Source organism: Schistocerca americana, chromosome X (genome assembly GCF_021461395.2).
Source record: "Schistocerca americana isolate TAMUIC-IGC-003095 chromosome X, iqSchAmer2.1, whole genome shotgun sequence".
Lineage (NCBI taxonomy): Eukaryota > Metazoa > Arthropoda > Insecta > Orthoptera > Acrididae > Schistocerca > Schistocerca americana.
In genome coordinates, this window is record NC_060130.1 from 645,298,526 (window position 1) to 645,326,119 (window position 27,594).

The 27,594-nt window shown below is 43.9% G+C and overlaps 1 protein-coding gene and 1 non-coding gene across 3 annotated transcripts; both read left to right on the forward strand.

Moving 5' to 3' along the window:
- The first annotated feature begins 3,224 nt into the window (after nt 1-3,224).
- Nucleotides 3,225-3,298, forward strand: Trnat-agu. The gene has a single exon. It is a non-coding gene; the product is annotated as a tRNA-Thr (tRNA).
- A 457-nt stretch (nt 3,299-3,755) lies between these two features.
- Nucleotides 3,756-27,594, forward strand: LOC124554835 (protein obstructor-E). 2 transcript variants are annotated; one of them, XM_047128498.1, is made up of 5 exons: nt 3,756-3,909; nt 15,559-15,768; nt 16,553-16,741; nt 18,466-18,676; nt 26,085-27,594. In XM_047128498.1, exons 1-5 carry the CDS (start codon nt 3,867-3,869, stop codon nt 26,266-26,268), a joined length of 837 nt encoding a protein of 278 aa, XP_046984454.1. In that variant the 5' UTR covers nt 3,756-3,866; the 3' UTR covers nt 26,269-27,594. The 2 variants fall into 2 exon arrangements, with proteins under 2 accessions (XP_046984454.1, XP_046984455.1); XM_047128499.1 differs by having other exon boundaries at nt 27,001-27,594.

Sequence of the window (27,594 nt, forward strand, 5' to 3'; positions counted from 1 at the left end):
CGATTTTCAATCTCAAGGAAATTTATTATATGTTTCCAGAATGACGACCACTGATTCTCGTGGTGGAGTTTTTCCACAACAGTTAAAAGTCAAGACTTTTACAGCAAATGTCTCCGCCCAGTCATCCATTGTTGGGAAAAGTGTATTGCATTGAACGGTGAACGTGTAGGGAAGGTCTAGCACCGTTACCTTGTCTCATGGCCGCAGCTTTCTTTTCTATTTTTGTTTAGATGGGGTGATTAAAACATTATGACTATTTCTCGTATCATTCTTCCTGCGGATCATATGCGAGTGGAATGGAAAGAAACCATAACATATGGTAAAATGGGAGGTACTCTCTACCATACCCTTCACAGTGGATTGCAGAGCTCAGATGTACACTATCTTATCAGAAGTATTCAAACATCCTTCTGTAATGCGGAACTGTCCACGACATGTCACGAAAGGTGGACCCGCCAGTTGAAAAGCAGGCAGAGCGTATTCTCTAGTCAGCAGAGAGCCAATAACAGCAGAATGGCACTGTCAGGGAAGCTCATGACTTCGAACGTTGGATGGTCATCGGATGTCATCTCATATACTGGTGGACAGGGACCGACAAGCAGTACGGTGGGCGGTTGTAAAAAATCGCCTGAAATCAGCGGAAACAATCACTTGTGAGTTCCAAAGTGCTGCCAGTAATGACTGTCCGTAGCGAGTTCAAAAGAATTGAATACAATGTTCAAGCAGTTTCTCATAAGCCGCACATTTCTGTAGTAAATATAAGCGACGCTTGAGGTTGCATAGAGAATGAGACCAGTAGATGACTGAGAACGAGTGATTTGGGGTGATGATTCACGCTGTAGCCAGTGGCGACCCGATGAAAGTGTTTGGGTGTGGCGAATGCCTGGAGAACGTCACCTGCCAACATGTATAGCGCCAACAGTGAAGTACAGAGGAGGTGGTGTTACGGTATGGATAAGTATTTCGTGGCTACGTTGTGGTCCCCTTATTGCGACTAAGAAAACGCTAATTTCGGAAGAATATGAACACGTTTTGCAGCATTGTGTACTGCGTTCAATAGAGCAACAGTTCGAAGAAGACTGTATCGGCTTCAGAATGCACCCTATTACAAAGCAGGATCTACATCTACATCTACATACATACTCCGCAATCCACCATACGGTGCGTGGCGGAGGGTACCTCGTACCACAACTAGCATCTTCTCTCCCTGTTCCACTTCCAAACAGAACGAGGGAAAAATGACTGCCTATATGCCTCTGTACGAGCCCTAATCTCTCTTATCTTATCTTTGTGGTCTTTCCGCGAAATGTAAGTTGGCGGCAGTAAAATTGTACTGCAGTCAGCCTCAAATGCTGGTTCTCAAAATTTCCTCAGTAGCGATTCACGAAAAGAGCGCCTCCTTCCTCTAGAGACTCCCACCCGAGTTCCTGAAGCATTTCCGTAACACTCGCTTGATGATGAAACCTACCAGTAACAAATCTAGCAGCCCGCCTCTGAATTGCTTCTATGTCCTCCCTCAATCCGACCTGATAGGGATTCCAAACGCTCGAGCAGTACTCAAGAAAAGGTCGTATTAGTGTTTTATAAGCGGTCTCCTTTACAGATGAACCACATCTTCCCAAAATTCTACCAATGGACCGAAGACGACTATCCGCCCTCCCCACAACTGCCATTACATGTTTGTGCCACTTCATATCGCTCTGCAATGTTACGCCCAAATATTTAATCGACGTGACTGTGTCGAGCACTACACTACTAATGGAGTATTCAAACATTACAGGATTCTTTTTCCTATTCATCTGCATTAATTTACGTTTATCTATATTTAGAGTTAGCTGTGATTCTTTACACCAATCACAAATCCGGTACAAGTCATCTTGTATCCTCCTACAGTCACTCAACGACGACACCTTCCCGTACACCACAGCATCATCAGCAAACAGCCGCACATTGCTATCCACCCTTTCCTAATGATCATTTATGTAGATAGAAAACAACAGTGGACCTACCACACTTCCCTGGGGCACTCCAGATGATACCCTCACCTCCGATGAACACTCACCATCGAGGACAACGTACTGGGTTCTATTATTTAAGAAGTCTTTGAGCCACTCACATACTTGGGAACCAATCCCATATGCTCGTACCTTAGGAGTCTGCAGTGGGGCACCGAGTCAAACGCTTTCCGGAAGTCAAGGAATACGGCATCCGTCTGTTACCCTTCATCCATGGTTCGCAAGATATCATGTGAAAAAAGGGCGAGTTGCGTTTCGCAGGAGCGATGCTTTCTAAAGCTGTGCTGATGCATGGACAACAACTTCTCTGTCTCAAGGAAATTCATTATATTCGAACTGAGAATATGTTCGAGAATCCTGCAACAAACCGATGTTAATGATATTGGTCTGTAATTTTGAGGATCCGTCCTTCTACCCTTATTATATACAGGCGTCACCTGCGCTTTTTTCCAGTCGCCCTGGACTTTACGTTGGGCAAGAGATTCTGTGGGGCAGTGGTCTGTGAACAATAACATTCCTGCAATGGACTGGCGTCCCCGGAGTCCCGAACACCTTTGAGATGAGCTAGAACGTAGACTCCGCTCCAGACCCCACCGTCGAACGTCTCTACCTTCTTTGCTTTTGCTTTCCACTCTTGAGCGCGAATAGGCTGCCGTACTTTTAGACATTCACACACTTTATTGACACTGTCCCCAACAGATTCTAAGTCTATGCTAAGATGGTACCTGTTCTTTCGGACATGTCCGAAAGAACAGATACCATCGGTGACCATGCTGCTCGTTAGAATAAAATTACAATGAAATGAACACCCTTAGCTGCTTACAGGCGTTGACACACGTCAACGGGGAGAGATGAAAGTGTGTGCCCCGACCGGGACTCGAACACGGGATCTTCTGCTCACATGGTAGACGCTCTATCCATCTGAGCCACCGGGGACACAGAGGATTGCGCGACTACGGGGATGGTATCTATTCTTTCGGACATCTTGGTATATACATAGTTAAGGCTCACCGACCACTTGACCATCTTCTTCTTCTGTGCGAATGCACAAACAGTGCCCGAGCTCTTACGGGAATCGGCAACGCGCCGCGAGTAAAGAGTATAATGGGCGAGGGCACTACGAATGTAGTCCGGGACAATACGTTGAAAATGTGGGTTTCGCGGGAGGCGTACCAGAGATAAATCCCTGCAGTCGCGCTATCATCTGCGTCCTCGGTGGCTCAGATGGATAGAGCGTCTGCCAAGTAAGCAGGAGATCCCGGGTTCGAGTCCCGGTCGGGGCACACATTTTCACCTGTCCCCGTTGACGTATGTCAACGTCTGTAAGCAGCTAAGGGTGTTCATTTCATTGTAATTAGATTCTAAGTCGTCATAAAGGAGAAGGGTGGACACATCTCATAATAATGTTCACTAACAGGTTCCGAATACATTTGGTCAGATAGTGGTGCCGTCGGTAATAACACAGTTTCCCGTGATGAGCGCGTATCGAAGATACGGGAAATGCAAGGGCGTTCACGTTTTCGCGGCCTTCCTGAGCTCGGCTGCGGCGGAACCCGTCGCCGTCAGTGGTTCAGCAGCGCGCCCGGCCCTGACGACGGTGACGTAGACGGGCGAGGGCGCGCGTCCCGCTGGCGGGAGCCATCTGACAGGGGGATGCTACCTGGGCCTCCCCCAGCGTCGGCACCGCCACCGCCACGCCGAAGGTTACTCGGATAAAAACGCGCCGGCCGGAACGGAAGATTGGTGTGAAAGTGTCGCGCGTCAGAGTAGGTCACGCGCCGGGGTATAAAGCGGGCTGCGCGCCGCCGCAGCCTTTAGTAAGCCAGTGTGCCGCCAGCCCTCAGCATCAGCATGCTCCGCCTGTGCGTCTTAGTGCTCGCCGCCGCCGCCGCGGGTACGTACCAGTGCTTCCTGCGGATCGTCTCTGTCGCTCTCGTGTTCCGGCCTGCCTACACTACCAATCACCCTACCAGACACAGCTAGACACAGCGACAAGTTCTCGGACGTTTTATAAACCTTTAAGCTATGAGCTTCGATGTTGTATTTCAAAATTTCGTTAGAATTTCGGGTGTTGTCGCTACATTCTTTGTCTAGCAAGAAAATACTAATTTCGTTTGATCTACGTCCTATGGACGAAAATCTATCAAGTTCTATTCAAATTCGCCAGTCTGTTATGGAAAAAATGTCGGCTGTACAATTTTTGTGGCCTTCCACAGATCTCTGGATGGTAATATGGGCCAATGTAGATCTGTTTATCTATTCCTCTTCCCGTACCTCCCAGATATCGTGGCTCGCCTACTCTAGTACAAAGTACAACAGGTGTCAGAGTTGTCTTCCATCTGTCGAAAGTAGCTTCTAACTAGTACCTAATGTATCTTACTAAAATTTAAAGGGCTGCCTTGGAAATGTTTTGAGACCATGGGAGCCCGGATACTGAAAGTAAAACCGATAAAAGTCATTTCTGAGGGACAGAAAGTAGCTTTTCAAAAAATGCACACAGTAACTATTGATTTAAATTTTATGTTTACTCCAAAGTGTTTACTCTCTATGCCTTTAATTCCTAAGATACTTGTGATTCTTAGTCCTCTCGTTCTAATACGTGATTTTGAACATAAATGATATGCTCGGTGCTTCAAGATGTTAGTAGATTATCTCCATTTAATTTACGCAATGATGCAGCATTGTAAGATCGAGTAAACGTCATTTGCAGAGAATATCTGCAGTCTACAGCGATCTTGCTAGCCTCAACAGCTTAATTACCATCTCCCCTCGACGAGTGTCCAAAACCGTTCCAGCCCAACAACTGAAGTGGAACACTGTGTCTACTTTCACCCAGAGATAAAAATGAACGTTTTGTGCAAGCGTGACAGAGAAATAGGCGTGGAAGTGTTTGAAAAAGTATCGCTGGAACGGTCCGCCGGAATGTAGATCACTGGCAGCACACTTTATTGTCCGGGGAAAGTGTGAGACGAAAGCGGCGTGTTTTGCAACACACCCAGGCTTCCGTCGACTCCTGATGAGAGAAAGAGAGCCTTCGGTGCAACTTAAATAAGACAAACGACAGCTTCCGCGTCAGATCATTTCAACCCAGTAGGCTAACGCCTTTCCTTTGGCTACTGCTAAGCGAATTTTTTTTAGATCAGTTACGTTAAGCTCTAAATGAGAAGTCGAATCGTCATAGTTACGTACTACGTTTATGTCCACCCAGTAATCGTCGCCGGAAGCCATTCTCTCTACTGTGTTCTTACTACAACACTAAGCAAGCCCGACTTCTAGAAAACTACGCAGTTCTTGCTTTGACTGAAGAAAAGAGGGCGTTGTCTGCAAAGGGTTCGCAGTTTGCTTGGGTGTAATAAGTGAGTTGAAGTCTTCTTACTGCTTGCTTGTGGATAAGTTGGAACAGAATCAGTAAGAGGCGGGTCCAGAAAAGTGTTTTCTAAAACAATTACGGCTAGAATTGTAAGTTTATTTTTATTTTTGTTGGACTGTACACTAACTCCATGATATTTTTCTCACGACGCAAAATAAGTTCTAGATTACTGTATAACACTAGAATGTGATCGCTTTTTTCGTTGTCCAGGTGAGTATTGGGCCATGTCTCAACTGGATGCAGGTGCTAGAACTGAATACTGGAGCAGGTGACACAACATATGCACACACTGAGCGTTTCTACACAGAAATTTTGGCTTAGGGCCGCTAAGGATAGTTCACTTTCTTTCTTAGAAATGAAGAGAAAGAGTCTGTTGTAGATAAAGTCTCCAGTGACACGCAACGGAAAAATTAACTTGCTTGCCTTATCAAACAGACTAAGCTCAAAATAGGGCATCATTATAGACCGTCTTTATTGAATAGTTATTGGTGCTGCCCCATTATGGTTATCTATTTGCAATTATGAGATAGAGTTTCTGTTTGTAGGACATATACTAACAGTCGTGGCTTCACATCTGCTTAGCTGCATTATTGCCGTACGTTATAACAAATAGCAACCTTCAAGTTTAAGCTTAGAGAGCATGTGAATCTGATTTTGTAGCGCTGGTTTGACAGGGAGTGGCTAATCCTGTTGTCTTGATTTGAAACCCAAGCGAAGGCGTGCCGTTCCTCATCTGTCCCTTCACTGCCCCACACGCTGGAACAACTCTCGCTGTTAAATTTCTCCCACATGCGGGTCACAGAAATTCAGGTCGTGTTTCTCTTCCAGCTCCGCTGTTAGTGCGTATCTAGGTAGCACAACACCCTAGCAGCTGTCTGTCTGATGTGCAAAGAACTTCATTCATTTAATTTTTTTGTTGTGTATAAGCAAGTGTGCCTTCGGCAACAGGTTTGACAATTGTCACACCATGTAGTACCAATTCGGAGCACCATGTCGTTTTAACACCTTTCTGAACCGAAAATTCAGCAGCTGTAGCCTTTAAAAACCTGATTGCTGTACCTGAAGGACTTAAGCGTATGATACTCGAACGCTTCAAGAACTACGCTACAGAAACGACTAATTTTCGCAATCGCTCCGGTTCAGACAAATATGAGCGACGATTTATCCCAGTTCATTCTCCGCAGATCCGCAGAAGCTGCCTGCAGTGGTGCAGCAGGCCTGGTACGTGACTCTCTCGAATTCTTTCCGATGACAGAAGAGCTCGTTTTGTCGGCACTTTGTGCTTGTCACTTGACAGGCGGGCACGAGCCGTGGCAGCTTGTTGCATCAGAGGGAGTGACTGGATGACCTTTACAAACGGTCCATGTAACGATTCGGTGAAAGTATTGCCCTGCCCAACACGGAAGAAAGTCGAACACCGGTTTCACTTCGTGATGAAATTTCGTGTGTTGTTGGAACTACTCGAAGCTGTGCCCCAGCTGCGGAGCGAGGGCGATCGAGTCAGCCAGTCTTACTGCAATATAGGCGTTAGTATCTGACCTAAGCGTTGGGGCTATGTGACAGAGAACACAGTTTATCTCCTGTTATCTTTAGTCTTCAGATTGTCATCTACAGCCTTTTCATTTTTGCATTTTATTTATGGGAAATATTTCTTCTTAGCGAATACTATTATTTCAGACTGACTGTCTGGAGTTTACAGCATACTTTCGACGATTTAGAAAGCACCACCTTTTTCGCGCATGAGCAGAGACTGTGTGAGAAATTGTTACGCTCGCTCCGACAAGAGCCTATACGTATTTCTGAGGAAGAACTGCTTGTAGGAGAGGATATGCACAGACACGGATGCAAATTGCCGCTTAGTGTAGCACGAGGCGTCCACCATACCATCCGCTTACCTACCGCGTTTCTTTCTACATCTATACTCTGCGTATCATCGTGAAGTGTGTCGCAGAGGGTGCTTTATTGTACCATATATTAGAGCCTCGTCCGTTCCAGTCGCTGAAGAATGATTGCTCGTACGCCAAATCGTAAGCTGTTACTTGCCTTATTTTATCTGTGCGTTATCTACGCTACAGGTAAGTAGGAGGCTAAAGGATGTTCGTAGTTCCAGCCCTGATAGACGGTTCTTGAAGTTTCCTGAGATGGTTCTCGCGAGATGCACGGCGCCCGTTATCGAGTTTCGTTAGTTAACATTTTCTGACATTTCTGTTACACACTCTCGCCAGTCAACACCCCTGTGGCCGTTCACAGCGCCCTCCTTTGTATACGATCGTTGTCACCCTCAAGTCTTACCTGATACAGCTCCCATATTTTGAGGTGTAATAGACGGACTGCAGATCGCAGCCAACCATTTGTTTTACCCACATCTGAGCGTATATAGTCGATCCATTTCATACCCTTACACCATGTTCAGACATTTACGTTCCATTAAACAGCGAATCTGATATTTTTGGAGTGCCGCTTCAAAGATATAACTAACTACCATCTGCTCAAAACAAAATCGTAAGCATTGCATTTGTTACCCAATACAATGACATAATAAGGTACCGACAAGTTTGTACGTATTCGTTGTGAGTACGCTGTCTTGCGACACGTGTGCCGTGCCAACAATGCTCGTGCGTAGTAGCTTATGAAACGTTTAGGGCGTGTAAATGACAGTAGAAGTGGAGAATAAACATGGCGGGGAATGCGGAAAGTGAAAGCCTGCAGCTTTCTCGACAGGGTGTGGTCCCAGAGCAGCTTTCGTTCGTGCATTCAGCCCTTACACCAGCACCGATCTGCACCCGCTCTGACGGCATGAATGTCGACACAGCCCTGCCCTAGTCCCATCCATATACATCGCCCGCTCACTTATGAACGCTGCATACACTTCGGGCTTCAAACCAGATACTTACGGAGTGTTCACCAGCATCTGTAGGCCTACCACTATTACACAACACGCGGATGCAGTCACAATGGACTGGATCGCAGCTAAAGGACTTGTAAACTGAGTGACAAATTATCAGACTACTCAAGAAATCGGCGTGACCACCGAATAATTTTCGCGCTTAATACAGTATTTACCTACAGTTCAATCTGAGAGTCGAGCTATAATGTTGAAGATTCTACTACTTGCTGTTAAAATTCGAACCAAATGGTGCAGGAGAGACGCTTCGCTCTTCGCTTCGCCATAGCAACTGTTTACCAGTGTAGTGAAAGAATGAAACAGTCACACAAAAATTTGTTTTAAGATCAACCAAATCGCTATGCCAAACCGTGAAAAAAGTTGTAAGGAAAATACCGTAAGACAATGATGTCCTTCTCTCAAAAAAGCATAGCAGACATTAGCTATGATTCGAGGGAGCACTGGTAAGTTTTGCGACGTGATTCAAGTAAATCTATCGCTGTATCCTTCGCTTTACTCGAACTAAAGCCTCTGCCCTTGTTAATACATTTATCCGCAACTGTAATCTCGATTGCCTCCCATATTACACTGTCCCAAAAGTTCGGTGCCTGCACCAAGATACTACCATCGTCGCATTTCGTTTTAGCTCTCAGTCTTCGGCGATATCGGACTTAGTTGGCTGCTTGGGAGGAAAGTAATACTTGTGTTCTTCACGTCGTTGTTTAACAATTCTTATGATCTGTCCAACGTATTCCATGCTACATGCGCACAATTTGCAGCTTACATTTTTCTTACGTATAACGTATTTACTGTTTGGCGTGGCCTTTTGGTTGGTCTTCAGTTTCTGTATGATTTTTTTTTTTTTTAATTCTTTGAGATCGTGTTGTCTAATGCCCGGTTCGGCAGATGAGGTACGGTATTGTATTTGCTATGTCGACTGACATGGACAGAAAAACGTTTGGATCGTTTTCGGGGAAAACTGCAAAGCATTAGTTCCTGAGCTGCGAGGTTCTTTTAGTAGATGGAAGGAACGGAGCGCAGATACGTGGCGGTTTGGGGCGTGGCTGCCTTATGGACTGCGGCAGCCACGTAGGCACATCGCGGAGGAGGAGCGCCGTTGGCCGCGTGTTCTTGACCAATGGCGTGAGCTGCCTGCACAAGGCCACGCATTCCAAACCGGGTTGCGAACGGCTGTCGCCGCCATCCCAGAGCTCAGCTCGCGCCGTGGATCTCTGGTCGTGTGCTGCTCTGCTCTGAAACCGGTCTGGCCCAGTTAAGACGAGAAAGACATGGAATAACTGGACTGTCTCTCTTTTGGTAACCTCATCACGACCTTCCCCAGCCGGTAGCTCTGCCGAGAGGAAAAGTAGATACTCCCATTACCTCTGAACTGGTCAACCTGGTCTCTCCAAAGACCTGAGCTTTTCTCTTGCGGAATGAAATAATTGCGCACGGTATCCACTGTGTAAGAATTCATGAAATGCTCTGAGAGAATGGGGCAAAGGGATGCTTTACTATTCACGATCCTGTTGGAGGTGCTATGCCATTGTCTTCCTCCAGCCTTTGAACTGACTTAGCCAGCCAGTTACAGGAGAACCTATAGTTTAACGTGGGTAGTGAACCATGGTGCACTGAGCCAGAGTGTGAATTCATATTGTCCCAGCTTGACTGAGCCTTCCTGATAATCATTTCACGACCGTTGCCATCACGTAATTCTTTTAAAAGGATTAGCAGATACACCTGTTTCCTCCGAACAGGACAATCTGAGCTCGATTAATTTATTTTTAGACATGTGGGCGTTAGAAGAGAGAGACTTACTCCGTATCTTTCCGTGTACAGTATTCTATACATTTCTGTAAGCATTCATGTAATGGTCTGCCGAAGTGATATCCTCATTCATATTGTGATAGGACACATCCTGAGGCTTCAAAGAATAATGCATTTGGAACTGGAGCGAAGTGTAAGGAGTAAAAATAGTGTGACCATGGCTTGAATACAATAAACAGGTTCAGATGGACTTAGGTTGCAGGAGTTATGCAGACCAGCGTCTTAAGACTGAGGCTACAACAGCATCATCGTAGCTGGGCTGAGCCTTTACTGCCAATCTTTTCGTGATCTTCTCCAGCCACCAACAGCATCGAGAGGAAAGACAAATATATCCGTTAGCTCTGAACGGGTCAATCTGAGCTCGATTGATTTCCTTCCACAGATGTGCGCAGAGGCAGGTGCTTCTCACCTGTAGAAAGAAATTTAATGAGAAGATAGAGACAGAGTGTGTCTCATTCGAAGAATAATATCCTACAAAACTGTGAGGATTCAGGTAAAGACTTGAGAAGAGGCAAAAGCGTGAAATTTGTATTCACTTCGTCGTCATGATAGTCTAGACCCTATTGTCCAGTTTCTGGTGGGAGAAAGTAGAAAGGCAGATTTGAGTCCAGCGTCCTGTCGACGCCAACATCAGGGGCTGAGCGCGAGAACGGATAAGCCAAGGATGGAAAACCTAGCCGGCCGCGGTGGCCGTGCGGTTCTGGCGCTGCAGCCCGGAACCGCGGGACTGCTACGGTCGCAGGTTCGAATCCTGCCTCGGGCATGGGTGTGTGTGATGTCCTTAAATTAGTTAGGTTTAAGTAGTTCTAAGTTCTAAGGGACTTATGACCTAAGATGTTGAGTCCCATAGTGCTCAGAGCCATTTGAACCATTTTGAACCATTTGGAAAACCTAATCGGCCGTTTCCTTGCAAAAGGAAGCATTCCGCCAATCGCCTTACTCGATTCAGGGAAACCACAGAAAACCTACACCGCGATGGCCGAACAGGAATTTGATACCCGCTCTTTCCGAGTGACCAGGCAAAGTGGTGCAGCGGTAACGCTCAGGACTCGTATGCGGGAGGGCCGCGGTTCAAATCGCCTTCCTGCTAACCAGAGTTAGGTTTTCCGTGATTTCTCTCAGTCGCTTAAGACAAATGCTGGGATGGTTCCTTTGAAAGCACAACGCCAATATCCTTCCCTATCCTTTCTCTTTCCGGGCTTGCGCTCTGCTCTGTCTCCAATAACCTCGACATCGACGAGACGTTAAACCCCTGTCTCCCCTCCTTTCTCCTTCCGAATGAGACTCCAGTGCCTTAACCATTACGTCAACTCGCTTAGTACACGCTAAAGAGTTATACACGCCTCTAAATTTTATTCTCAAATTAGGAACGTCTCGCGAAAGATGTAGCTGTATTAATCACCACTCTACTAGGTCTGAAATAATTTACGCAACTGATAAGTAACTGTTGGATGCTGGTGCAAAAATTTCTTTTTATTCTGCTAATGGGCGGGCACATGTTACTTGCAGCCCCACGTTTTCACAATGACTAGCTGCTGCTTTTTAAAAATTTAAGTCAAGAAGAAAATTATAGATCTCATCTAGCTAGCTGCTGTGCCTTTTTGCTTTTTGTTGGGTTCTCAATTTCGTTTCCCTCGGATTTGACGTTCCATCATCGACATCGTAGTTCACTCGAGACGGGTGTTGTCTCAGGTGAATAAGTTTGGGAACATTGTCACACAGCACCTTGTCTCAGTAACAGCCCCAGTATTCCTTGAAATGTTGTAGTGGGAAGAATACAGATTTTTAAATCTGTTTTTGCCCAGTACGACTCCAGTTTCTCCAATATAGTGTCATTTCACCAAACCTCTGTATTTATTCGAAGTTTCCAGTATCTAAAACTGAGCTAACAAGCAGGAGAAATACATGTTGTGGATCGTGTTGTTGGAACACTGCTATCCTCAACCTGAAGGTGGATTTGAATACCAATTGCTTTACTAGCCATGGTCCTAGTGGAGATATTATGCCTTCCTGTGGGCTAGAACCGGTTCATACAGCTAGCTGTAATGGAGTCTACAGCATAATGTGGAATATAAACCACGACAGGTTATCTGACATAGATTTAACGCTTTTGGAAGTCAGCGTATTAATTATCGGAAAATATTCTACGTCTAACTGAGAGTCGAACCCTGGACGTTTGCTTGTATAGCCTGAAACTTAGTCGCTATGCTAGTTAGTATCAGAGTTTAGAAGGCGAATAAGCACCGGCTTCCTTGTGATTTTTTTTTTTTTTTAGATCTGTACCATAGCGCCGAGGAAAAGGGTGTGGAAGGCTACGAATGTGAGTGAAACCGGAAACAGTCGGCGGCCTTGGCTAGGCCGAAGGTCAACCCCTTCACGAGACGCACTCCCTCGTTCTCGCTCGCCGGCAGCCGCCGGCTCCACACAGACTGCCTCCGTGGTCAAGTGACCAGCGTTCTTGGCTACTAACGTAGAGGTCGTCGGTTCGATTCCTGGTATCCATCTAAGGTTTTTCGCTATGGGAAAGATCTCGAATCAGGGTGTACTCGTCCTCATCAGGCCAAATGATAAGATGCTTGATAAAACAAACTGTAAAAGTGACAGCTGAAAAAGCGTCAAATACAAAAGTTTGCCCCCAGCTGTTAATCGCATAACTTCCATGCAACTACTTTCCTGCTTCGCTTCCGAGAGCATGGAAACGCAATAAATAAAATTATTGTATTTTGTTGCATACACAGAACTGATATATCGCTAAACTCTTACAGAAGTGAATCATCGATAAAACTTCTCACTCGCTGTTTCACACTTCCTGTTTTGGGGCTTTCACTCGACAACGAAAGAAGATAAATATTTAACGCCCAGCCGAGGACGTGGCCATCATAGGTGGAACACAAGCTCGGTTTGGGAAAGGATGACGAGGGAAAATCGGCCGCACCGTTTCCAAAGGAATCGTCCCGTAAGCGAATTAGGGGAACCGTGGAAACCTAAATAAGAATAGCCCGACGGAGATTTGAACCTCCATCCTCCAGAATGCCGGTCCAGTCTCTCACCACTAGCCAACCAAAGGAGATGTGCATTTAAGATGCGCAGAAAAAAATTAAACAGTTTACGAAAGTTCATTCGCACGTAGGAGAAGACTATAGCGTTTCCACGACCCTGCGATAACGCTAGAACTTTTTTTTTTATTTTTTTACCACCGCATTCAGAAATAAAGATCTTCCTTCCCTTCGACCGCCACAACGCTCGTGTTCTACACCACGGATTTGCTTCGCTAAATTTTCGTGGAAAAAACGTAGGATAACATTTCAGGAAGAAATCAGTGATCGGGTAGCGTCACGAAGGATTCACAGTCATAGATTAGTAGCAACCGAGTTTCATTAAGAGTATTCTCTGATCAAATTAACCTTCAAAACACGAATATCTTCTTTACACTATAAAATGTAGTAAAGCGTCACAAAAGTTCTGCAAGGTCTGCAGAAGAGTTTCTGCCAAGTTTGGACGGTAGGAAAAGAGCTACTGGCGGAATTAAGGCTGTGAGGAAGGGTCGTTCGTCGTGCTTGGGTAGTTCAGATGGTAGAGCACTTATCCGCGAAAGCAAAGGTCCCGAGTTCGAGTCTTCGTCCGTCATACAAATTTGATCTGCCAGGAAGTCCGTATCACAAAAGTTAATTACATCAACAAAGTTACGTGACCAACAGTTAGTGGTGTAAGTAACTGGCTTAGGGTGATTAGCTTACAATGAAATTTGAGGAACATCACTGACTAGAAACGCGGTAAAACGCTAGATACTTCAGCTCCGCTTATAATGTGCTGCAACATCTCTGAGCATCTGTGTTGTTCGGGTCCGAGAATATGTATCGTCTGCCTGCAAGTGGCATTTTAATTTATTCGTTTTTACTTCTCAGTTTACACGGTTCCTAGTCTTCAAACTGAGAGATTATTTCCACCATACTCGAAATTCATATTCAGAGTCTGTGAAGCAAATTGTACCTTTCGATCATTCCATTCGGAAAAAGTATAATTTTCAGTGAAAGAATGATGTCAAAAGCTCATTAACACGAATTTCGTTCCGACACATCTGTATCGGTGGCTGAGAAGGATATGTTTTGTATATGCAAAACATTTTCAAAAAAGCATAGAAAATGTGAAATTAAAACTAGCTGTATTGCAATCGTCTCTTACAAATATACCAAATTGTAACGCACAGTAACAAATCTTGAAACTTTTGATACTGAAAAAGCTTTAGATTCCGCTGACGAAGTTCCTGAAACGCGTAGATTAAACATCTACACTCGTGGTGTTCTGCATAATTTGCCGAAGCAGTCTCCGACTGTAACGCTGGTGTGACGTGGCTAAAACACCCTTCAATGCTCCTAATGATGTTGGAGCTAGAATTGTGAAACTTCATTGCACATGACCATCAGCTGTTTATTTTTATGCTCAGTGCTAACGGTTTCGATCATTAGAGAATTATCAAGTCGAAGCAAAGCCTAACCAGATTGTCACAACAACATTTGGATTTGGAGTGAACAACTTCGATGTAGGTAGAATATCATTGCGACACAGGTATGTAGGAGATAGGATTCTTGGCATGAAATGCTTGTGCCTGTTAGTTTGAACACTGTTGGATCGGGACTTCCTTACGCTCCTAAAGCAGACACCAACATTGTCGCGGTTGTTCCGATCGCACCTAGAAAAGTTTAGGCAGTTTCAAGTAAGCCCTATCTTGAACAGTATGTGATAGAAATGTTCCATTTTTGCGCCTAAACAAACCTTTCGACCCTATGAGCCACAAGTACCACAACTGCACTCGATCAGCCTTTCACCATCACTCTCAAGGCTCCTTTCAACAGCAACTCAACTCAGCAAAGGATTTTCCTGAAAATTATGGAAGCTACAGCGCCATACTTTTCACTCTTACATTAGGTGTTAAATTCAGATAGTTGGCGCTTCTAAGTTTAAAAATAAAATACCTCATGTAATCCGTGTAATAGAAAGAAATTAGTATCAAAACACTATCTTCAGTCATTTTCAATCGACAGCGAAATGTAATCATGGAACGAGCGTCACACCTCAGTACTTCCGACAGTTCAAATCCTCGCCTGAAATCCAGATTTATTTTTTGTGTGGATTCGTTAAATATCGTGAGGCAAATGCCGGCATGATTCCTTGGTCGATTTCTTCATTTCGAGCTTGTGCTTTGTCAGTAACGGCGCCGTCGTCGAAGGGGCGTTAAACCCTAATGCTACCTCCTTCATACTTTCAATGCACAAAACCTCGTCTAATACCTCGTCGACTACCACCAGTTTACGAAGCACCTAGTTTTGAAGTATTCCTAGTCATCCACACAGAGAAATGTGCAACAGAGGCCCATTCTTTGTATAACATAAAGCTTAATCTTTACAAATACCCTTTCTTGACTGCGATTGCAGTCTGTAACAGCATTCTTCTTATGATTACAGTTACCGCCCAGGAGAGCTTCAAGTGTCCGGACGACTACGGATTCTACCCACACAGTCGGTCGTGCGACAAATATTGGAAATGTGACAACGGCGTCGCGGAGCTGAAGACGTGCGGCAACGGACTGGCTTTCGACGCTACCGACTCGAAGTTCCTCACCGAGAACTGCGACTATATCCACAACGTCGAGTGTAACGAGCGCACGCAACTCGGTGAGTAATGCAGTGACACTTCTTACATTGTTTAGAACTATTAGAGGAATAAAAAGTAGTTTTGTCGCTTGAGACAATCGCAAAAGTGAGACAGTTCAACACAAAAAACGACAACGATAACGTTTCTTAATTCTTCTCGTTCTCCTATCGAATCTTCTAGATTGTCAGGCTATGTCATACTAGCAAATTCCTAGATTTTCGCCGTATTTAAGCACCAAAATTGTCACTTTAGTAACGTGACTCGATGTGACGAAACTGAAACGTTTGAATACCGCAAGTAATATTATACGTTGAATAACAGTTATATCCATTATAGACTAAGGTGCGAGGACCGCGACTGTTGACTAAAATGAAAGAAGTATAATTCTGCGACAGTCACAAAGCTGACTGACGTAGGACTATATATTATATTTTCCCTATATGTTGAACTTAAATTCTCCTGGATGATAGGACCACCTCATATTCCTCTTCAACTTCTTCTCCAAACTCGGCGTTTCAACCCCTCTCCAGGGATCTTCGTCAATAATCTTCAGACGTCCGCAGGTGGTTGATCACTCGGTTCAGTGTTCAGTCATCTGGGGATACCAGAAGACTTTCGACGAAAATTACAGCTGAACGACGAATCTCAAGAAGTTGAAGATGAATATGACGCGACCCAGTCACTGAGAAGACATTACTTTCAGTGACAACGGCCAAGAAAACTTGCTGAATTTTGTTATACTATGCGTATCAGGCTGTAAGTTTTTAAGTTTATCTGGAGCACCTTTTGTATGGATGTTCTTAGAACCACCAATCAGCGCACCTCACTGCCCGCGCCTGTACGGAATCTTCCCCGACGAGGCCAAATGCGACGTCTTCTGGAACTGCTGGAACGGAGAAGCAAGCCGCTACCAGTGCTCACCGGGACTCGCATACGACCGTGATGCGCGTGTCTGCATGTGGGCCGACCAAGTGCCAGAATGCAAGATCGAAGGTCAGTGCTACCGTGCAATTCTAACATAACCTCACAACAAACTCACTGCGAACGCCGCTCAGCTATAATGGTCCACACAATGAAGCACTCTCACTTTGTAACAGATGTTCGCAGAGGATCGAGGTAACACGTTTTCAAGGACTTATTTATAATATTGCCTCCCCATATTGTTATCACTTTGTCATACTGGCTTCGAGTGAGCTCTTAACCACGGCATTACCAAATGTCGTGCTACCTCACACTTTGCAGACACCGGATACAAACAGGAACGAAAGGAAATCTGTTGGACTCTTTACGTATCTCAAATGTTTTTTTCCTTGTTATAACTTCATTTGAACACTGAATCTCCCCTCTCTGCTTTAAGTACTGAATAGTTAAATACATCGTAGTAGCTAACAGTCGTGCTCCACCTCAACACATTTCACTCGTATGTGTTAAATGCAACAATTTTTCAAACGGGAAGAGTACGGGAAGATTCTTTATCGGTGACTTGTCCTTTCTTTTCGGTAAACTGGGACAGACTCTGTGAAACTCACTACTATACACATACAACAGAGCATAATACTGATCATCTGTTTCATTTCATGAACGAAAATTCCTCCTACAATCCCATTAGACACATCTATGTGCATTGCCAGCCTGGCGTACGAATTAATGTATTCTGGTGGATGTTAATAAAATGTCAGCATATTCTGCAACATAATGTTACCACTGCACAGGTGCCACGTATTGAGGAGTACACTGAGAATGACTTCTGGAGGTCGGTGATCTCCGGCAACCGTGCATAAAAAATGGTTGTTGGGGAGAAGGGAGAGGAGAGAATTGGAGTTTAGAGCCTATCGAAGCCAGTAAACATGATTTTAAAGTTCCACGACAACTTACGTCCCACACAGTTTAACTCATCTTGAAAGGAGGAAAGCCATGTACCCACCTACTTGGCAACGTTTAAATTCTGTCGCGAGGGCGGCGGTTGAAAACCCCGTCTAGCCATCCAGATTCAAATTCTTCGTGATTTCCCTAAATCGCTTATAGGGCGAATGCCAGTACGGCTCCTTTGGAAGGACATGACCGATTTCGTTTCCCATCCTTCCCAAACCCGAGACCGGGCTCCATCTCTAATGACCTCTCCGTCGACGGTACGTTAAATCCTCAGAGTTTGTTGATATCATTTTTCGTGCACAGACTGTAGAATAACAACATCCATCAGCTCCACCTCAGATGATAATATCAAAATATTGTCTTTTTATTCTTGAAAACCGAGCGAGGTGGCGCAGTGGCTAGCACACTGGACTCGCATTCGGGAGGACGGCGGTTTAATCCCGCGTCCGGCCATCCTGATTTAGATTTTCCATGATTTCCCTAAATCGGTCCAGGCAAATGCCGGGATGGTTCCTCTGAAAGGGCACGGCCGACTTCCTTCCCCGTCCGTCCCTAATCCGAGAGACCGATGACCTCGCTGTCTGGTCTCCTTTCCCAAAACAACCCAACCCAACCCTATTCTTGAAAAGCCAAGTTCGATTACGTGACCTGAAATTCTTGATCTCTGTGTTTGTTCAGAGTGGCAATAAGTTAAAATATGTATGGTGTGTCTTGACCGACTGTCACTTGATCCAGTGTCAACGACACAGAAGCAAGGAGTATGTCGATGAAGTCCAGGAAGCATATGACGCGCTACGCGTTGCCTGTTGCAGGGAGGGTAAGAAACTGAGATGTGTGTGTTGCAGAAGTGGCAAACGGATTCAACTGCCCGGCGCCAGGAGAACTTGCGAACGCGGGATCTTTCTCGAGGCACGCTCATCCCGAAGACTGCCGAAAATACTACGTCTGCTTGGAGGGCGTGGCCCGTGAGTACGGATGTCCCATCGGCACTGTCTTCAAGATCGGAGACTCCGACGGCTCGGGCAACTGTGAGGACCCTGAAGATGTTCCCGGATGGTGAGTAACCTAAAAAGGTTTAGTAAAAGATAAATATATCTCTGCCAGATTTCGACATGTTGTTACAACTTACCAAGGATAAGAGCACAGGCGAATGCAAAGTGATAACGAAACGCGTCATTTAGCTGAAGTATTTCTGCACATAGTACTTGCAGAATGACACTTCTCTCTGCACGGAACGCCATATTTTTATACTTCGTATTTGAAAGGAGTCATTTCGGTAAAAAAAAAGCCGAATTATTACTAAGTTCAAATATTTAAGCTGGACCGAAACACTTATTTTAAACAGAAAGAGAGACGAAAGAGGAAACGAAGAGTAATCAGGAATATTTTAGGCCGTAACTACAGTGAATAAGGAGCAAACCGACTAAGCAGAGATAAGGAAATTAAAAGTATACCAATATGTTTTCGCATATAAAAATTCAGGTTAAAATGCTATGTGCGTATTAAGAAAATGACACCAACCAGATTAACTAGACAGTTTTTAGACTTCTACAAAACTCACAGTAAATTTAAAATTGATCACAGTAGTGAAAGAACTTTCACAGGACTTCAGTGTGGATGCTACATTATGTGAATCAAAAGATTATCCATGTTGAAGGTGTCTAGCATCAGCCGTAAGATTCTCTGGAGTAAGCACTTAGGCCATACATTGCGAAGTTCATTTGCCTAGTGTTTCAGAACGGTGTCTGGTACGAAAAATAAATACTACAAAAGCATTTGATAGCTACGAGAGCAGGTGAAACTTTCATATGCATCATTAAAGAAAATGGGGTACATTTAACATGACCGTACAAAGTCAGCCACGTTATAGAAAAATAGAAAGAAAATTATAGTGCACGCAGAGGACAGTGTATATAGTGGGACAAAGGATTCAATTATTGAAGAAATCATTAACAATTTGGCACATGGAAATTGTAAACTGAAAGTGTCAAAACTTGTGACTCCTTTGGAGAGAAAAAAATCTATAAGCAGCAAAGATAACTGCCTCTGTCTTTAAATTTAAGAAATTATTATTAATAATGTTGACTAATAAGATTCCGGTAACTTGTACAGCAAAGAAATGCAAACTTATAGATCAAGTGAAACAGACAAATGGTAAAAAGAGCGCCGAACTTCTCGTGAAGTTTTTCTTTTTTCTGACTATGCATCACTGCAAAACTGTTATTTCCACGGTAATAGTAGCTAAATTAATGACTTGTTGCTTGACTTATCGTAACCATATCCACAGAAATTACTGTTGTATACTAACGGAAATTCTTCCTGAAACTTGTTTCACCCTCATAGCCAGTAGCAGCACGCAATTCTGTTGACAACTTTCAAGCAACTGCGCTGAGGTAGAATAAATTCAGTAGGGCATCCTCCAAAGAGATTTTTTTCTTCAACAAATATAACCTCTTTTTAAGAAAAAACACCATTTCGCCCTGATTACTATAATTTTCAAGCGTGTCTGACACCTTAAAATAATGTATTTTTAGAGCTATTAGAAGTTAACAGTTTAATTATTTGTGTCAAGGATACCGTTATTAGAGCAACTAGGAACTTGATAAACTAGCCTCAAGAAACAACATTTTTTCTATGCCGCGCATTATGGCATATACTTTGGACACCGAAGAAGTTTTTGTATTTTACGATACAAGTAGTAGAAGACAGGTATCATCAACGGTTTCGGATACAAACAGAAAAAATTAACAAAAATGCCTTTTTATTGGTCTCAGGGCCCATTAAAACTTTATTTAACTAATGAGATAACTTTTATGAGAATGTTATTGTTGATCATATTCGTTACAAAAAAGTAGGTCCTATTTCATCTATTAATTTTATTAGCAAAAAACTTTTATTGTTCCACAACTCTAGTATTAAGATTCCAATCTTAAAAAGTGGAAAGAAAATTCATTTTACTGCAATCTGCTGAGTTGAATTTTTAACTCTTATATTTTTATACTATTTTGTGTTAAAATGTTACTATAATGCAACCTGTCCATCTCTGTTTGTATTTTGTATAGTTGTGTCTTCAATCTATTTTTAAATTACACTTTAAGGTAACTTTCGCACTTTCTAAAACTGATCACACTTCTTCGTTAACTTTCAGAAGTAAAACCTACCAAGTAACATGGTACTTTTATATCCTGCTAATATTTCACTACAAAAAGGGCAAAAACTATTAAACACATTCATTAAAAACATGAGATGAACAATGTATAAAGTAGCATGCTGTCTTTTCTTTGCACATCTATGAATTCACAGCTCTTGAAGCAAACACTAGCATTAAAATGTGTGATTTATTAATAATTCTCTCACTCGAACTAAATTTATAAATGTGTGTTCCTACTAACAAAAACGCTAGCGTGCGGCTCACAATTTGTGGTGAAATACAATTCGTTCGTAGTACATAACGGAAACTTCTAAGACGCAATTGGTTCGCTGCATTTTCTGACGAATTCAGATAAGAGTAAAAGATGTTCCAATTTGTTGACTCAGAGACGCAATCGATGCCTTATTATAAAGAGAACCGGTAGTGTGAGAGTGCCAGTATTGTTTAGTGCTATATTGTAATAAAGACTTAGAGTTACTTTCTCCCACAAAATTTTCACAGATGACGCTGTTATTAATGAGAAGGCGTTATACTCTAAAAAAGCTGTAGTAAAGTCTGATCAGAGTTCGGAAACGTATCAGCCTGGTGGAAAGATTTGCAAATCACTTTTAGTATAGAGAAATGTGAAGTTGTGAATTTCACGAAACGTATTTATGAGTTAACCTTAGAGTATACGATCGAGGAATCATAACTGTAGTTAGTCATGTCTGAAAATATATAGGAAGTAAGGATGATTAGGATTTAACGTGCGATTTTATTTGACACGGAACACAAGCTCAGACTGGGGAGGAAATCGCTAGTACACTAGCCAAAGAAATAATCCCGGCGATATACCTGGAAGTAACTATGTGGGAATACGAAACACAACTTGCATGGTAGTAGCAAATTGCAGTTTTCATGAAAGATATTGCTAGTGTAATTATTCTGCGACCTATAGTGGAATAATCTGCAAGTGTGAGGTATGCCAAAGAAGGGTAACGCGAAGAGCCACAGGCTTAATTGACTCTCGCTCGGACACTTAAGGAAAATATCTAACGAAAACTAGTGTATAAAATTGTAAGAACCTGTATGGAAAATCGGAATTTACGAATATTTTGCAGTCCCATAGATATATCACCTGTACAGAAATTAGATTAGTGGTAACTCTCACACCTATCACCCTTCCCACATTCCGTCTGCGATTAGAACGGATTATAATGCCACGATAAAAAAAAATTCCCTCTGCTATGCACTTTCCAGCGATTTGCGCCGCCTGCATCAGTGAAAAATTCCCTTCGGAAAATATCCGAACATTAGCTGTGATGTATGTTACACTTCAGGTTACGATGATAAACGCAGCGTCAGCTCTCGCGATTGAAAGGTATCTGAGTAAAGCCTTCCTCACATGGGACGTGGATGCAAATGATATTTTCATCGCAGCCGGTGAACACTCAGAAACTTATCACACTGGATGTGTTCGCCAGTTGTGGTCCGCGACGTAGCACTCTCCAGCAGTTACGGCTACATCTTGTGTACCAAGACACACACCTCTTGCTTCCGAAAATGGACACGCCTCAAGTAATTGCGTTAACTTTATTACCGGAGAATATCTCGAAGAATACTACGGAGGCATCAGTAGATTAAAAAGCGCTCACCAAGTTCAAACGGACTCTTGACTTAGCGCCTATACGTCGCTGCTGTAATTTTTAGATCTGACGATAAATGTAAACCTGAAAACGACAGTCAATTCTAATAAAGTAACATGCGACGAAGAGATTGACTTCCGTAATATTCCATTTCCTCCTTGACAAAACATCATTGATCGCATATTGGGAAAGCAAACCACGTTTAGAACATTCGAGGCAAGTTAAAATAATATATCCAACCAGGAACTGAACGTAGTGAATGATTTGAAAAAATCAGCCAACCAGTTGCAGGTATAAAGGTTTATTACCAACACTTGGCCATGGTTTCAATATTTGTAAAATTGTCTTCTTTAGAAGTACATGGACACGTAGAATTACATATTGGCGACGATAAATTTCAGATCAAAGCAGCTCATGCGAAGTAACATGGTACGTGTGACCATCAGTAAAACCAAATAAAATACATTAAAAAACATTCCCATTGGAGATGGTCCAATCGTAAAAGTCTTCACATTAAAATATACGTGGAATTAAAGGCAGTGCAACAACCCGTATGTGGCTGTTGTCATGCGATGGTTACACATGCCATGTAACTTGACGTTTCTTTTCTCTGAAATGTGTCGTCACCAACATGTGATTTTACGCGTCCATGTACTTCGAAATGGTTCAAATGGTCTGAGCACTATGGGACTCAACATCTGAGGTCAGAAGTCCCCTAGAACTTAGAACTACTTAAACCTAACTAACCTAAGGGTATCACACACATCCAAACCCGAGGCAGGATTCGAACCTGCGACCGTAGTAGTCGCGCGGTTCCGGACTGAAGAGCCTAGAACCGCTCGGACACCGCGGCCGGCATGTACTTCTGAAGAAGACAATTTTACAGTCGTTGAAACCATGGTCAAGGGCTCTTAATAAACCCTTATACCTGCAACTGATTGGCTGGTTTTCTCAGATCATTCATTCTCATTCGCTGTTGCTGAACAGCAGCTATATTCAAAATTTTAAAATGAAACATAGGTTCTGAAATGGAGAAACCGACACACTGACAGCTATGCTGCGTGTGAACGGGACACAGTGTCATCAAAATTCGTTTTTCTAAGTTGATAGTCTCCACATGTTCCAAGTTCGTCTCTACATCAGCTGCGGAGACGAACACAGAAATTGCTCGAGCAAGACACCTTGAGATTTTTTTTGTTCCCGACCTTTAGCTATAACGAATCTTGCCAGAAATGACGCGTTTTTATACATCTGCGATGTGCCGATGCTTTCAAGCAGAACATTTTCATAGTTTGCAAGATTTTATACAAAAACCGCAAAATAGGCCACTTTAACTTTGATGAGCTGCATTCGTGTTGGGTAGAGACCGATCCAGAAGTTTATTGGTTGATATTTCGACAAAATCCGATGGGACTTAATGTGTTGTTCACGCACGTGAATGCTACACAGCGTGAAATGTCACCGGGGCCCACGAGAAACACAGGCCCCGCAACGAACTCGTGACATCACACTAGTCGACTCGTCCGCTACACATCGCGAACACTGGCCTGGTGCAGGGACTAGGGAAATCAGTATGTGATTGAAGAGGTGAATGTCCTAACTTTGTCGTTGTGTTATCGAGGGCTCGCGTGCCTTTAAACGCGCAGTCAACTCGTCTGAAATAGTTTTTTGCTCCCCGCCGGAGACGGCTGCTGGCACTCGTAAGACCTGCATTGTCACGTGCTATGACGTACGCGCCACGGCCTTTTTCACGGGCCTCGAATTCGATGTTATGACGTCATAAAACTCGTCCTCCTCCGACCTGACAGAAAATCCTAGGAAATTCTGGTCTTACGTTAAATCAGTAAGTGGCTCGAAACAGCATATCCAGACACTCCGGGATGATGATGGCATTGAAACGGAGAATGACACGCGTAAAGCTGAAATACTAAACACCTTTTTCCAAAGCTGTTTCACAGAGGAAGACCGCACTGCAGTTCCTTCTCTAAATCCTCGCACAAAAGGAAAAATGGCTGACATCGAAATAAGTGTCCAAGGAATAGAAAAGCAACTGGAATCACTCAACAGAGGAAAGTCCACTGGACCTGACGGGATACCAATTCGATTTTACACAGAGTACGCGAAAGAACTTCCTTCCTTCTAACAGCCGTGTACCGCAAGTCTCTAGAGGAACGGAAGGTTCCAAATGATTGGAAAAGAGCACAGGTAGTCCCAGTCTTCAAGAAGGGTCGTCGAGCAGATGCGCAAAACTATAGGCCTATATCTCTGACATCTATCTGTTGTAGAATTTTATAACATGTTTTCTGCTCGCGTATCATGTCATTTCTGGAATCCATACTCTGTAGGAACCAACATGGATTCCGGAAACAGCGATCGTGTGAGACCCAACTCGCTCTATTTGTTCATGAGACCCAGAAAATATTAGATACAGGCTCCCAGATAGATGCCATTTTCCTTGACTTCCGGAAGGCATTCGATACAGTTCCGCACTGTCGCCTAATAAACAAAGTAAGAGCCTACGGAATATCAGACGAGCTGCGTGGCTGGATTGAAGAGTTTTTAGCAAACAGAACACAGCACGTTGTTCTCAAAGGAGAGACGTCTATAGACGTTAAAGTAACCTCTGGCGTGCCACAGAGGAGTGTTATGGGACCATTGCTTTTCACAATATATGTAAATGACCTAGTAGATAGTGTCGGAAGTTCCATGCGGCTTTTCGCGGATGATGCTGTAGTATACAGAGAAGTTGCAGCATTAGAAAATTGTAGCGAAATGCAGGAAGATCTGCAGCGGATAGGCACTTGGTGCAGGGAGTGGCAACTGAACCTTAACATAGACAAATGTAATGTACTGCGAATACATAGAAAGAAGGATCCTTATTGTATGATTATATGATAGCGGAACAAACTCTGGTTGCAGTTACTTCTGTAAAATATCTGGGAGTATGCGTGCGGAACGATTTGAAGTGGAATGATCATATAACATTAATTGTTGGTAAGGCGGGTACCAGGTTGAGATTCATTGAGAGAGTCCTTAGAAAATGTAGTCCATCAACAAAGGAGATGGCTTACAAAATACTCGTTCGACCTATACTTGAGTATTGCTCATCAGTGTGGGATCCGTACCAGATCGGGTTGACGGAGGAGATAGAGAAGATCCAAAGAAGAGCGGCGCGTTTCATCACAGGGGTATTTGGTAAGCGTGATAGTGTTACGGAGATGTATAGCAAACTCAAGTGGCAGACTGCAAGACAGGCGCTCTGCATCGCGGTGTAGCTTGCTCGCCAGGTTTCGAGAGGGTGCGATTCTGGATGAGGTATCGAATATATTGCTTCCCCCTACTTATACCTATCGAGGAGATCACGAATGTAAAATTAGAGAGATTCGAGCGCGCACGGAGTCTTTCCGGCAGTCGTTCTTTCCGTGAACCATACGCGACTGGAATAGAAAAGGGAGGTAATGACAGTGGCACGTAAAATGCCCTCCGCCACACACCGTTGGGTGGCTTGCGGAGTATAAATGTAGATGTAGATGTAGTCCACGTTAGCTTCCACATCCCGTGTGATGACGGCCAAAGGTAATCGAGAGATTGAAAACAACAGTCGCGAGTGTGAGCATAAATTGTGAGCCGCGCGGTAGGAGAGCACGTGCATGCATGCGCTTTGAGCCGACTGTACGGCGTCCCACAGCGAGGACTACTACGGAGACCTGGACCTGAAGAGCATCCGCAAGAGCGAGCTGCTGGCGGGCCTGAACAACGGCAGCGGCGGCAGCAGCGGCGGCTCGTCCAGCCGCGCGGGAGGCCAGCCCAAGGCGGGCAAGCCGAGGCCGCCCGCGCCGGGCGTCGCCGGCCGGCCCTCCGACGCCGCCTAAGCGCGCCGCTCCCTGTCCTCACTCGTACCCCAGCCCCACACCCGGCGCCTGCCCCGCAGCCGCCGTCGCCACTCCGACTCTGGTACGCCACACTCCACAGCGGTCTCTCTGTTCTCTGCGCTTCGAAACTGTTTCACAGGCGGAAGCTCGTAGAGCCTTCACTGTCCCTGCAACTACACTTTTGAAAAAGACTACACCCGACATCCAAAACCGCGTACCCCCTATTTGTAACCGACGAACAGTTTCGCAGATGTCCTCTCTCTCCCCTTATAAACTCGTAAATTTGTCCATCTCCTTTTGATGCCATATTTCTTACAACATTCACTTACCCACAAATAAGACTCCGATAAAATTTCAGCGCCTGGAAAATGGGTACGTAGCATTAAACTGACTTCTTAATTCGGCATCCGCCTTCTCGGGTGACGGAAATGTTCGGCACCAACTCCTAAGAACAAAAAGACTCCCGCTAACACGAAATTATCCTTTGCTACTGAACTTCTCTGATGGATGAAAACTACTCTGGCATTTACTCTTTTACACTCTTCTGGGCACTGTCCATTTACTGTTTCATTCTTCCGGCCACTGTCCTAACTTGTATACTTCTTAAAATTATTATTAAAAACCTGGTTTGTGAACGAATTCATTTTGGAAAAAAAAAGAAAAATAGGATCTGCGAGCAGTGTCTCGAAATCGCTCGAGTAATATTACCTTTATTTTACATAAAATGTGCAGTGAAGATTACTACGGTGACTTAGACCTGAAGGCACTCAAGAACCTGGGACTTAAAAAGTGAACGTAAGAGCACGTCCGGAGCTACACGTGTCGGAGGACCTTCCCGCCACTTTCCTGTGGAGCGTACGTTGGAAAGAATGGCGACTACCCGTGCGTGTCGTCGCCTGCCCGAAGTTGAAACGGCCGTCGAGAATTTCTTCTTCTTAATGGTGAGGACTGAGAGCGGGAGAGACCGAAATCCACAGAAAAGTTTGGTGAAATTAGTGCACAAGTTTATTGTCAATGTAACTGATTTTGTAATTTAGTTTACAATATTATGCAAAGTTCTACGTACAATTACTAAAGTCCTATACGTAAACTGAATATACGAATGTGAGTGTGCTTGTTGACTTTCGATGTATATTGTACCCTCCAAAAGAACAAACTGAGATTTCAAAGAATGTTATCATTCAGCGTCTGCTCAAATACAAATTCCCATTTATTTGAGGTTGTTGTTACACATTATTTAACATTAAATCAAGTGTACTGTCCACAAACAGAAGTGTATGTATGTCACTTTTGCGTTTTTGTAAATAAAACATCATTCTACACAAA